We start from the raw sequence: 13441 nt of genomic DNA on the forward strand, positions 1-13441 counted from the left end.
AGGAAAATGTAAATTCAATAAAATAAATATTAAGATTTTCCAAAGCTTTTGTTTTCTCTTTTAGACAAATTAAAGGGAATCTAAAATAAAGTGTCTCAAGAGGGTAATGGGCCACCAGAGAAATTTCCCTGTTCTTTGGTTTAAATGACAAAATATTAAATCTGCTGGAGGAATGGAGGACACTTCTTCCAAATGAAGTGTCCCTATTTTGTAAAATATGATTCAGGTCATTTTCATTTTCTGTAAATCATTTGGTGACCCCTTAGGTTCCTGGAAGAGACCACTAACATTACTGCTGACCACCATAGGAAATAAATATTAGAAATGTTTCATCACAGGACAAACGTGTTCAGCTATAGAGCAAATCCATGGCAGAAAACTGCCCTCAGTAGCATAGCAGAGCCACTGGACCCCCTCATTGTGGAAGCACTGAGTTCAGGTACCTGTATGTATGATTCATATATGATTCCCTAAGTAAAAAATATGGTGACTCTTCACTTTTTTCCTACATCTCTGCAAACCAATGGCTATTGTTTTACATCACTGAACTGCAACCTTGTTATAAAATCCTTTCCATATGGAACATCAGTAGATCGTGATCTAGTCAAGCACATTACATTATTTTTCCTTTATATTTCAGATATATTTGTTTCCAAACCTTTTTACTGATGTATTTCTCATAGATATAAAAACTGACATCACCTTGGTCACTGTAAACACCATCAACCTGTTACTAAGTATGAAGCCATCGGTGCCCTAATGAAATAAAAGTCACAAAGATAGGACTCTCTCTTTCTGTCAGAAATAGCTAGGCGTTTGCAATCATACACGCTACCGAACATGATGTCTACTTTGTGTGTTATATTTTCCTTTAATTTGTCACGTGTTTACATTTTATGTTCTGTAAATATGTTATTGTTGCCAGGCTTTATTTTCTGTCCTCTGTAATTGAACACTTATAGATGTATATATTATGCACAGTGAAGCTCAGCTGGTTGAATTACAGGCTGTGACGCTGCAGAGTTTGAACGATTTAACTTTCAGTTTCAAATTTATTCAGGAAAACATGGCGTCCGTCTAAAACTTGACTGTAGAACCGATTTGGTTAATCAGACCCACTTTAAACAAAGACACAGTTTCGCCGAAGGTTTTAAAATCCTAAAAAGTAAAATTTAACCGGAGCTGCTCGGCAGAACATTTCGGTTTACGTTAGAAGTTACCTCCACTGTCCGTGTGTCGTTACCGGAGTCTCTGCAGTTCATTATCATGTTTGAAGAAACAGGACCAGAATGGCTGTCCGAGGAGGTGAAAACAGGAGTAAGTACCGAATTTTCCTTAATGTCTATAAGAAACTTGGTGAACTGTTATAGCGCTGCACTCTTTCTGACCTCGTCACACCAACGCGGAAATGACCGCTGCAGGTTTAGCGGAATTAATCCTGAACACAGCTGCTGTCACTGTGTGTCATTGTTTGCAGACAACCATTATCGCCATAGAGTTTGATGGTGGGGTCGTGCTGGGGTCTGACTCCCGAGTGTCTGCTGGGTAAGTTTCCATTCCATCATAATAATAATGTGTTTAATGCAGACATAACACTAGCGTGTGTGCTTAAATGTGCAACATAACTCAACTTGACTTTCTATCATGACATGAATGATTTTTGTTTTAAAACATCTAAAATGTTCGCCATATGTGCTTCTAGTCCCTTAAACACAGTTGCACTCTGTCCCTTCATCCTTCATGCAGGGCATCAGTGGTGAACAGGGTGATGAACAAACTGTCTCCCCTTCATGATAAGATCTACTGTGCTCTGTCAGGATCTGCAGCAGACGCTCAGACCATCGCTGAGATAGTCAACTATCAGCTGGATGTGCACAGGTAAACTCGTGAAAGAAGTACTAGGACACTGTGATCCTGTCATAAATTAGGATATAATTTATTATGTATAATAATGTACTATATTGTAAATTCTTCCTCTCACATGGAAGGTAGAATACTCCTCAAGCTTGGATGTTAAGGTGACACACTTCCCACTAGATGTTTTATTACACTACAAAATATTTATTTTTTCCAAAAGTTTCTAAATTACTGCATAAAAGAAGCTTAAACAAGTTGAACACTCCAATTAATCAAAATCTCACATGATAAGAAGGAGCATAGATCTAAAATGAATGGGGTGGGGTACTTTGGCTGAGGGGTTGAGCGGGCACCCACATGCCGCAGGGCCAAATGTGGCGGTCTGGGCTTAGTTCTGAGGCCCTTTGGTTCATGACTTCCATGCTCACTTTTTACTTGCTTGTTTCCTGTTCACTAAAATTAATAAAGGAGAGAAAAACAAAAAAAAGTGTTTTTTTTTTTTAAATGAATGCAGGTATTGTGGTGTGAGGTGGTAAAGATCAGAGCTGAACATGCAGTAGCATGTTCGGCAAGTGGTGCGGTGGTGACCACAGGGTGTTCTGGAACCATTGATTAGCCACAGATGACATGCATCAGCTGATGAAGGAAAACAAACATTGTGCTGACTCAAATTTGATTCAAACAGAGTAAAAGAGTAATATGCAGCTCAATATTCAACACACAGTTTACTGTGAAGTTTTTCTACACAGTAAACTGAGATTTCACCATATTTCAGTCATAGCAAGTGCAATCCCTCAACATTTTTTCTGATTGCTCAGTCCCAAAGACAGGTACGATCACACTGTGGTCCAGGAAGTGGGAGTATGTCAGAGTGCCTGTGAAGTGCTCCGTGAAACACATCAAACTCTCTCTGTGGCCTAATCAGCTTTTATTATTTAAGCACCTCACATTTAGCCTTATTTATAGATTTCCAGATGTGTTTTCCTGCTTTAGATAGCAAGGAGAGTTAACTTGAGTCTTCACTTTCTGCTGCAGTTTCATGATGTATTTAACTTTATTTTGTCTTCTGTCAGTGTTGAGATCGGTGAGGATCCTCAGGTTCGCTCAGCTGCTACATTGGTGAAGAACATTTCATACAAATACAAAGAGGAGCTCTCAGCACACCTGATTGTGGCCGGCTGGGACAGACGAGATGGAGGGCAGGTTGGTAAACACGTTTTTAGCTACAATGTAAAAGGAAGAATTCAATTCATTTTATTTATATAGTACCAAATTTCAACAACGGTTACCCCAAGGCAGTTTAAATTGTAAGGTAAATCCCACAATACAGAAAAACCCCAACAATCATATGACCTGCTATGACTTTGGCAACAGTGGGAAGGAAAAACTGCCTTTTAACAGGAAGAAACCTCCGGCAGAGCCAGGCTCAGGGAGGGGCGGGACCATCTGCTCCGACCGGTTGGGGTGAGAGAAGGAAGACAGGATAAAGACATGCTGTGGAAGAGAGACAGAGATTAATAACAAGTGTGATTCAGTGCAGAGAGGTCTGTTAACACATAGTGAGTGAGAAAGGTGACTGATAAAGAACTACTCAATGCATCATGGGAATCCCCCAGCAGCCCACACCTATTGCAGCATAACTAAGGGGGGATTCAGGGTCACCTGATGCAGCTCTAACTATATGCTTTAGCAAAAAGGAAAGTTATAAGCCTAATCTTAAAAGTAGAGATAGTGTCTGTCTCCTGGCTCCAAACTAGAAGCTGGTTCCACAGATGAGGGGCCTGAAAACTGAAGTCAGCGGATTAAAAGATCACAGATAAATTTTATGCTAATAATGTGAAAATAATGTGTCTGAACTCCCTCTGAGGTAATATATCAGCATATAAGCTGCTTTTTAATGCTTTTAATAAGACATCTTACCAAACCAACACACTTGACATTTGTTGTGTTCCTGTGCCCTTTGACCTCCAGGTGTTTGCAACTCTAAAAGGGCTCCTGACACGTCAGCCGTTTGCAGTCGGCGGCTCTGGCAGCTCGTATGTTTACGGGTTTGTTGATGCTGAGTATCGCAGAGGCATGAGAAAGGAGGAGTGCCAGCAGTTTGTTGTCAACAGTAAGATTATTATTCCACTTTTTTTCTGGCTTTTGTTTAAAAAAAATTTTAATTTGACTACCTACAATATTTTTCATTATAAATATTTAAGTATTTTTTCACATGTTCTCTGCACCTGTCTTACTGATGCTCTTATTCTTTGTCACAGCTCTGTCTTTGGCAATGAACCGTGATGGCTCCAGCGGAGGTGTGGCCTACATCGTCACCATCGATAAACACGGCACAGAGGAGAAAGTCGTTCTAGGAAATCAGTTACCCACCTTCTTTGATCAGTGACGTGTTTGTTGTCCTCACAGCAGCTGTGGCTCACTTCTGACAAACCTGTCAACTAAGTCAGCTTGTAATATGTAAACACTGAACAACACTTTTTGCCAATAATTAAATAAAAGAAAAATAACTCCCATGTTTCTGTTTATTATCAAAAGTATATTGTTAATGTTGATATTGAACTATTAAATTTAAAATATAACAAAAATTAAGCTTATAATATTTTATCTTTGATTTAACTACCATGTTAATTTTATTGGTATTATTTTTTTTTAACTACTTGACTTACTGGAAGAAATGCAGTTAACATGCTTTTCTTTGAAATAAAACCCAGAAGTTTCTTAAGCCTGTTCGTAGACATACAATTTATACACACTAGGAGCAACAGCAGCTGTCTGAGGTATTTAGCCTGGGAGACCCTCCACTTAAAACTGAAAGTCAGAGTTGTTTCACGGATCAAGAACAGTAGTTTATTCTTCCCAGTATTGAAAATACATGGAACATAATTAGATTCTGAAAATGACAAACATATGACAAGTCTGACGCAGTCCTGTGAAATTCAAATTGAAATATGTTGAAAGATTTAATGATAATCCTCCTTTCAGCAAATGATCACTTTAAAGGCTGTTTTTAAGGAATAATGTCTCACACACTGAATGTACAGTTTTAGTTTTAAAGACAGTGATGCCTGTTTGGACAGCAGTAGTGATTATGGTGACTTATTTAGCAGGCCTGCATCGTCCTGCTTCAGCTGGTGTTGCCTTCTGTATTTTGGATTTATGGGAAACCCCTCATCCTGTAAGAAAATGAAACTGAAAGCAAACTAACCCTAACGCTCTGGTCCTGCGACACAGCAGGTCATTTGAGGACGAGTGTTGCCGAAAAATGGCAACGATCACAGTAACAACAATGCGCAAAGTCGTTGCTTTTATTTTATCAGTTTCTGTCGACCTTTTGTTGTTTTACGCGTCAGGATTTGCGGTGTTTCACAGCGTCTTTGGACACTTTACGCGTCTCTGGCTCTGTGCGGCTCTCCGCTGGTTGGCTCTTATCGGTGTCTCTCTTCTCACGCTCGGGGACCCCAAAGCGCTGCTGATTCGGTTTATAACGGCTCACAGTCTGCTCCCCGCGGTGTTTGAGACCGGGACCAACGCGCTTTACAGAGAGGAGAGCGAGTGCGGCCAGCTGGGAGATGTGCGCTGCTGGCTGCTGTTCAGCGGAGCTTCGCTCGCTGCTGCGCTGTTTTGGGAGATCACCATCCCGGACACCGAGGAAGAGGCCGAAGGTAAAAAGAAGAAACAGAAGGCGAGAGTGCTTTTCATGAGAGTCCTCCGCCTGTACAGACCCGACTATGCCCTGCTGTTTGGAGGACTTGTGTTCCTGTCGCTGGCTGTTATCTGTAAGTAGATTTAATATTTTAGGATCTGACAAAGGTGGTAGTGATGCTAAGATAACAGTAGCGCTGACATATATATACGTGTACAGTTTGAGCCCTTGGTACTTCCCCGGCATTTCGTGTTCCTTCTTTCTGGCTCAGAGAAGAGCTCGAGAAGATGTGGAGGGTGAAGGTAACAGTGGGCCCAGTGGTAATCAGAGCACTAGGTGCAATGACTCCCAAGCTAGGCGAGTGGCTCCAGCAGATCCCAGGAACAACATCGGAGATCTCTGTCCAGAAGAGCGCAGTCCTAGGAACAGCTAAGATACTGCGCAGGACCCTCAAGCTCCCAGGCCTCTGGTAGAGGACCCGAGCTTGAAGGACAGACCGCCCGCAGGGGAATTAATATTTCAATTTCGGAAAACAGCCTCAAAAGAGTTGGTATCTAATGGCTGGTCTGTAATCTAATTTTCAAAGTGGTGCTTTCGATTTGGGATTTTCTGGGACTGATGAATGTCATTATAAATAATTTCCTCAGGGATTCTGATTCTGATTGATATATCACCTGGTGCATCTCTTCTCAGGTGAGATGTTCATCCCTTTCTATACTGGGAGAGTCATTGACATTCTTGGAAGTAATTACCAGGAGAATGACTTCCTGTCTGCGCTTATTTTCATGGGCCTTTACTCTCTGGGAAGGTATGAGGCAAGCAGTGTTTTTCCTCCACATTTATCCTCTGTCTGTTCCTCACAGGTAACATCTAACAGATTTTCTCTTTGATTGATCAGTTCTGTCAGTGCTGGCTGCAGAGGGGGTCTCTTGACTTGTGCCATACACTCCTTTACGTGCAGAATCAAAATTATGCTGTTTGGGGCTTTGACTCAACAAGAAATTGGATTCTTTGAGACCATAAAGACAGGTAAGGCTGACATATGCACACAAAGGACAAAGCATGTCAGATAAAGCCTGAACAGTTGGTTACATAATAGACTGATGATGGCACACAGTGACCTTTTTTTTTTTCTCCGTGCAGGTGAAATCACATCCAGGTTGTCCAAAGACACCACTCTGATGGGAAGAACAGTGTGTCTGAATGTCAACGTGTTGCTGAGGACATTCATCAAAACAATGGGCATGATCTCTCTAATGTTGAGCCTCTCGTGGAAGCTCACATTTCTCGTACTGATGGAGACTCCTATCACCGGCCTCATACAGAACATCTATGACACACATTACCAGGTAAAAGCAGGTTAACAGGAGACAATGAATTACAATTTGATCTGCAGAACGTCTTCAAACATTGTCAAAATTCTGTCTTGAATCAATATAATTCCCCAGAGACTTATATGATTTCACACATCCCAGTTTGAGCTTTGATGTTTGCTTTGATCAGGTGTGCTGGAATTTTTCCTCAAGTCCAAAACCATGACCTTGGTTTTTGATGTGTTGAGCTGGAGATAAGAATTTTCACACCACCTGACAACATGCTGATAGGTCTAAGGCTGGTTTGCACAAGGAAACCAGAAAAATTCTGAAACATTGGTTCAGATGAAAGCATGTGTCTTACAGACTAAAACAAAAAAGATTTCTCCTATGTGTAATATTAAACTCTAAACATATCTCCTTCCACTATAATGATTGATTTGTTCATGTTGAAAACACAGGACTCCTGTTCCCTGTGATCAAGAGCAAAATTATTAATAATACTTAACTATATTTCTATATTTCCTTCTCCTTTATGCTTTCCTCAGAGATTGTCTTTGGCGATGCAGGACTCAATGGCTTTGGCAAATGAAGCTGCAAATGAGGTCGTGTCCGGTATTCGCGTGGTACGAAGCTTTAACACAGAAAAACACGAGACCCGTCGCTATGACAACTGCTTGATGGACACACACAAGCTCAGCATTCGACAGTCCACTGTCAGGGCTGTTTACCTGCTTGCACGGAGGGTGAGAAGCTATTGTTTTTTTGTGTGTTTCTCAGAGATCATTGTGTATTACAGTTTTAACACCATGTAATGTGTGTGTGTGTCTACAGCTGACAGGGCTGGTCATGCAGGTCTTTGTGTTATACTACGGTCGGCTTTTCATTCAGAGAGGACAGATGACCACAGGGAACCTCGTTTCCTTCATCATGTACCAGTCAAATCTTGGAGACAACATCAGGGTATCCCATAATGCTTTGTGCTCTATCATTTACTTTCATACAACCACGGCTCACATCTGACATGCCAAAGTACTTTATTACTTTTGGCAGGACAATTCATACAACCCGTGGCACCATTTATGCATTTGCTGATAAATAAGAGGTACAATTTGTAGACTCTTAAGGTAAAAGGCATTAAATACAAACACATATTTATTGTTGAAACATAAGACCTTACACCAGCCTCACAACATTTTTAGGTGATCCTCAGCAGAGATGGCAGAGAGATCAGATGACCTTAGATGTTTCAGTGGTTCAGAGCTTTTAAACTAGACTAAAATATATATAATATTACACTTTTTAAAACATCTGGTTATCTGAGAAAATTAATGCATTTAACATACTGCACCTATAGACACTGTAAATTAAAACATGTTTGTTAATCATGTCCTGTGACTCTAATCTTCCAGACCCTCACCTACATCTTTGGTGACATGCTGAACTCAGTGGGGGCTGCTGGGAAAGTGTTTGAATACCTGGACCGAAAGGCTCTGGTCAGCACAGACGGCAAACTCCAACCTGATCAGCTGAGAGGACACATCAGCTTCAGGAGTCTCAACTTCTCCTATCCTGCAAACCCCAACAAAACAGTGCTACAGGTGAGATGGCAGGACAGATGGTTTGGTTAGTGGGGGTGTGATTGTCCTATCCATTTATTCTGTTACTATAACCACTGCTGTTCTTACATTTATCACTCTTTTCAGGACTTTTCCTTGGAGCTAAAGCCTGGTCAGATGATGGCACTGGTGGGTCCGTCTGGAGAAGGAAAAAGTACCTGCGTGAGTCTGCTGGAGCGTTTCTATGAGCCTCAGGATGGAGAAATACAGCTGGATGGAAAACCACTAAACTCCTATGATCACCAGTTCCTCCACAAGAAGGTAATTCATCATCAGAGCTTTTTCCTGATCAATCAAGCTGTTCTTTGATTAGAGCGTCAGTCTCCTGTCTGTTTTTAAATTACCTCTTTGTTCAAATTTAACAAAAATAAATGGTTATGGTATTAAATGTGTAAATTCCTAATTCAATTCAAGTTTCAATTCAGTTTAATTAATATAGCACCAAATCACAACAACAGTCGCCTCAAGACACTTTATATTGTAAGGTAGAGACCACACAATGAAAACAGAACAGCTCAACAATCAGATGAACCCCTATGAGCACGCACTTTAGTGACAGGGTGAAGGAAACACTCATTTTTGAGACTGGGTTGGGAGTGAGGAGAGGGAGACAAAAGAGATGAATTGTTATATTAATAATCTATGTAAGAAGTCCACATGTGTCTATATGTATAATGTGTTATGGTGTTATGTGTGTTCAATAGATTGCTGTGGTGAACCAGGACCCTGTGCTGTTCTCTGGCACTATCAGACAAAACATTGAATACGGGCTTAAAGGCTGCTCTTTAGATAAAATCAAGGAAGCAGCAATGAAAGCCAACGCCCACGACTTCATCATGCAGCTGGAGAAAGGCTATGATACAGGTGAACACTCCTCACAGGCTTTTTTACATGGCTGCATGCAGACCTGCATTTGTATGTCTGATAAAATTTTGCAGCAAACTTGACTCTGTGCATAAAAAAATGAATTTTTTTCAGAGTTAGTGTGATTCATGTTTCTTGTATTTTGGGTTGTTTTTTTTACATTTTGCATATTAAATCTAAATATTTGATTTTATGATGTTGTCCATTTCTAAGAGGTGGGTGAAGGTGGAGGTCAGTTAGCTAAAAGTGAGAGGCAGCGGATCGCCATCGCTCGAGCTCTCGTCAGACAGCCCAAGGTCCTCGTCCTGGACGAAATTACCAGCTCTCTGGACACTGAGAGTGAAAATAAGGTATTTTACATATTTAAATGTTTCCTCAGCAGACAAAAGCTTCTAGGTTTATGTCTCAAGCATGTCTGATACTACAGATTAAACAGTGAAGGGTCGGCAGCTTCACCACTCCAGGAATCCATAAGTAGGAAAACAGTTCTTACTAAAAACCGACTGAAGTTGGAACATTGCCCTTAGGATACTGAATATAAATTGCTTGTTTAACTTAGTTTTCAGCATGATAATCAGTGTCTGATTCACAAAAATTAAATTTTCACTCAAAAATGCAAAGATTAATGTGCTTTGACCCCCCCCCCCCCCCCCCAAAACGTAGTGTTTACTAAACGCCAAAATACTTATAGCTTTAAGTGGTGCTCTAGCAAAGTGACCCCTGCGAATTTTGAGTAAAAAAACAAAACAAAACACAAAACACAAATTTTGGATATGCCCAGCAAAATGAAAAACATGACAACACTCAGCGAAATACTCGAGAGAGCTACACGCGGTAAACTGTTATGATGCAGGAATGCTGGACTGCCGGAGAGGCATTAAGGAGAAATGAATAACGCTCTCTGATTGGCTACTTTCAAACCTCACACCTCTGAGTACACGGGTATTTCAACATTTAGGTATTTCAACCTTTACAGTTGCTTTGTTTTCTCTCTATGGTACTAAAACATGCACATAGATTTATATATTGTTTATGGAAACTTAGCGGTATTTCTGTTAACAATTTATGTCTGTTAGTGACAATTAGTGAATTATATTGTTCTAAATAATTTAATAATAAAACGCATGACAAATTATATATTGCCATAGAAAGACTGTAGAGGTTATTTACAGTTTCTGTGAAATTGCGTGTGCTTTAACAGAACAGCTTATTCTGTCTCTGTTATGTCAACTAATATTTGTTATTAATTTATTTAAAACATGTCCTGATAATGGGAGTGGTGTATTTTTAAATTCCTTCTGTGAATACAGCATGGGTTCCTACTGATGTCCATGAACACTGCTTTCACTTAAAAACAGACTCAGTTGGTACTAATAAATGTTTTTCCTTCTGCCTCTGCACAGATTCAACAGTCTCTCTCTAGCATGCCCAACCAGACCCTCCTGGTGATCGCTCACAGGCTGAAGACCATCGAGAACGCAGATCAGATCGTTGTTGTAAGTGGTGGAAAAGTTGAAGAGCGAGGGACTCACCAGGAGCTGATGGATATGAAGGGAAGCTACTACAAACTGAAAGAGGAGCTCTTCAGTGAAGGAAACTCACCACAGTGAGAAACCACTGAGTCTGTGCTGAAGCTCGATGTCCTGAGATCTTTGTCTGTAAAACTCTGCTGCAAACAGATGTGTGAGAACGAGATGGAGGTTATGTAAATATTGAATATATGTTGTTTTGTATATACTTGGTAATAAACCTTTGATTAAATTATACATATGTTTGATTTTTTTTCTTAAATATGTATCTTCATGATATATTCTTGTTCCATTTCCTGGCTTTTGATAAAGGTGAATAAATGTTTAACACGTCAAACGTATGAAGCCATAAACCTTCATTTATCGTTAATCAGAGAGATCAAAGGTTACTTTATTTCCCTCCAAAAACACCACAGAAAATTAATCACAGACTCATCGAAATGTGCTGGATTGTTTTCCCATATTTACTTAAAAAAACCTTTCACTGGACATTTAATGGCTTCGGCCATTTGATAAATTTTTCGCAATGAAGGAAAAACTGAGACGGTCACATTTTCAAAATGCCACAAAATCAGTGCAGCTGAAATTAAAATAATAGTAACCTGTTACTTTACTGTGACAGGAAAAACAATTAAAAAATAATAATTAATTGTACTAAACACCTAAATTACATTAATACTCATGCTTGTAGTAAAACCAAAAGCTTTCTGTGATTACATATCGGTGCCTCTCCTGTTCATCGCGTCTCTGGTATCTCTGGTTTTAAGCTAACTGCATTTTGATGCCCAGAATGAAAATGAAAGAATTTTCGATACATTCCATCAAATCTAAGTCATGGTTGGGTTTTATTGTTCGAGCTGATGGAAACTCCCCGAGTGTCAGAGCTGTTTTTACTGTCAGTGAAGTTTTCTGGAAAGTTGCCTGATGCCATAAACACAAAACACAGCGAAACACCAACCCCCCCTATCGACAAAGATCAGGCTCACCTGAACCAACGTGTCGCCATTTGGTCATCAGTCTGTGAATCCACAAAATGGCGGCCGGGGTCAGGTGACTCAAACAGGGTTAGCATTTGTTTCTTTTGATCATTAATGAACTTTAAAACTTAACCAGCGCTGTGGCTTTAAAGTTTTATGAACATGTTGTATTTGTACTGCAGCCCACAGCTAAATGTGTTCTGAAACCTTGTTAACACTGCATTTATAAAAGATGACATGAAAACTCAAACAATGGAAACATCACTGCTGTGTCTGCTAACGACAGGACATTTAAAACAAGTTTAATCATCTTCATTTTTAGCTCGTTTTGGTGCCATATTGTCCCCTAACATTAGATTAACTTATTTTCATTAGCGGGGGGTAATATTCTTGTTCAGGAGTGACATTTGGTCTGTTATTTTCACCTAAATCTCCGCGTCACAGTCCATTTGAAAACAACTTTTCTGGTTAAATTCTGATAGTTTGAAGTTCCCAGGTTTCTGCTGCAGGTGTGACTCATTGCTAAACTTGGCTGTTTCCCATCCACAATCATTGCACCGCCTGCAGGTTAGGAAGGCAGGAGGGCACAAACTTCCATCCGCCATCTTAGGCCGACACTGAACACTGAGTCACAAAATGGCTGACGAGCGCAAATAAAGTTAGACACTCGGTAAAATGAAAGACGATTCCCCTCATAGCGTTGGTGTAAAACCAAAGAGTTGTGTGTTTGGTGGAGACTCAGTGTGCACCTATAAATATGTTTATGCAGCATGTACACGTGTGTGTTTCTGTGTGTGTTTGCGCCTCGAAGCTTTTGCCTAATCAGGTCAGCACCACACGCTGCACCACACCACCGAGGTGGAAAGTCCCCACTCTTCATGCTTTCACTTTCTTTTTATTTCATAATCCTTTTGTATCCAAACCACAGACACGCCCAAAGTCTTGTGACCAAAAACACCAAATCTGCGAGTCTTCTTTTAAAAATACACCAATAAATCAATATCACCACTGAACTGAACAATATCAATCATGTAGCTGCAGAATCGCTCTGCGGGTAAATATTTCCTCCTGGTGTTTATGTGGATGTTACTTTGGCACACACCACCCACTGAAACACTGCTGCAGACCGAGTGTAACTGGTTTTATTTTTGCTTTGTGCTATGAAGGCTGACGAGGTTTAATCTGACACGGACAATGACATCACTTTTCTGGAAGATGCATCTAAAAGAAATATAAAAACTGTTAAAATGTGCACTAACAGCAGCGCCCCTCCACGCATCGAAAATGTGAACTGAAGCACAAATTCACAGATCCCAGTCTGAGCAAGGAGTCAGATCCACAGAGGGTCGACCTGCAACCCCACCCAGACCCAAAGCCTCCATCGCCAATGTCCAGACACAGCAGGACACCTGCAGAGCTCCTGTCTCCACCCATGCCCTGATGCTTCACAGCTGCACATTATTGCATATTCTTAATTAAAATCATTATTCCAAGTGAATCTGTTTGTCTATTCCAGTACAAAAACACCAATCAATCATTTATCCAACTAAACTGATCGTGTAGTTACAGAGAAAATATTGTGTTTGCATGAACTGGTTCATTGGTTTGGCAACAATAACAGACAGCTATCAGGCGC

General features: G+C 40.4%; 2 protein-coding genes across 2 annotated transcripts; both read left to right on the plus strand.

Annotated features, from left to right (window-relative positions):
- The first annotated feature begins 1208 nt into the window (after positions 1–1208).
- On the plus strand, positions 1209–4370 carry psmb9a (proteasome 20S subunit beta 9a). Its single transcript, XM_084919865.1, has 6 exons — positions 1209–1317; positions 1478–1545; positions 1747–1878; positions 2931–3060; positions 3829–3970; positions 4119–4370. Exons 1-6 carry the CDS (start codon positions 1267–1269, stop codon positions 4244–4246), a joined length of 651 nt encoding a protein of 216 aa, XP_084775991.1. The 5' UTR covers positions 1209–1266; the 3' UTR covers positions 4247–4370.
- A 104-nt stretch (positions 4371–4474) lies between these two features.
- Positions 4475–11065, plus strand: tap2a (transporter associated with antigen processing, subunit type a). Its single transcript, XM_084919809.1, has 11 exons — positions 4475–5636; positions 6197–6311; positions 6402–6532; positions 6647–6852; positions 7365–7562; positions 7651–7779; positions 8229–8417; positions 8523–8696; positions 9140–9299; positions 9513–9649; positions 10703–11065. Exons 1-11 carry the CDS (start codon positions 5123–5125, stop codon positions 10907–10909), a joined length of 2160 nt encoding a protein of 719 aa, XP_084775935.1. The 5' UTR covers positions 4475–5122; the 3' UTR covers positions 10910–11065.
- The last annotated feature ends 2376 nt before the right edge of the window (positions 11066–13441 follow it).

Source organism: Perissodus microlepis, chromosome 22 (assembly GCF_051167445.1).
Source record: "Perissodus microlepis isolate ML-2025 ecotype Zambia chromosome 22, ASM5116744v1, whole genome shotgun sequence".
NCBI lineage: Eukaryota > Metazoa > Chordata > Actinopteri > Cichliformes > Cichlidae > Perissodus > Perissodus microlepis.

Bases quoted from the DNA above. Each gene is read 5' to 3' on its own strand.
- tap2a (XM_084919809.1), top strand. From the start codon at position 5,123: ATGGCAACGATCACAGTAACAACAATGCGCAAAGTCGTTGCTTTTATT. The intron at 7,563-7,650 runs GTGAGAAGCTAT...GTGTGTCTACAG, and splicing joins TTTACCTGCTTGCACGGAGG to CTGACAGGGCTGGTCATGCA. The intron at 9,650-10,702 runs GTATTTTACATA...GCCTCTGCACAG, and splicing joins ACACTGAGAGTGAAAATAAG to ATTCAACAGTCTCTCTCTAG.
- psmb9a (XM_084919865.1), top strand. From the start codon at position 1,267: ATGTTTGAAGAAACAGGACCAGAATGGCTGTCCGAGGAGGTGAAAACA. The intron at 1,318-1,477 runs GTAAGTACCGAA...CATTGTTTGCAG, and splicing joins CCGAGGAGGTGAAAACAGGA to ACAACCATTATCGCCATAGA. The intron at 1,879-2,930 runs GTAAACTCGTGA...GTCTTCTGTCAG, and splicing joins TATCAGCTGGATGTGCACAG to TGTTGAGATCGGTGAGGATC.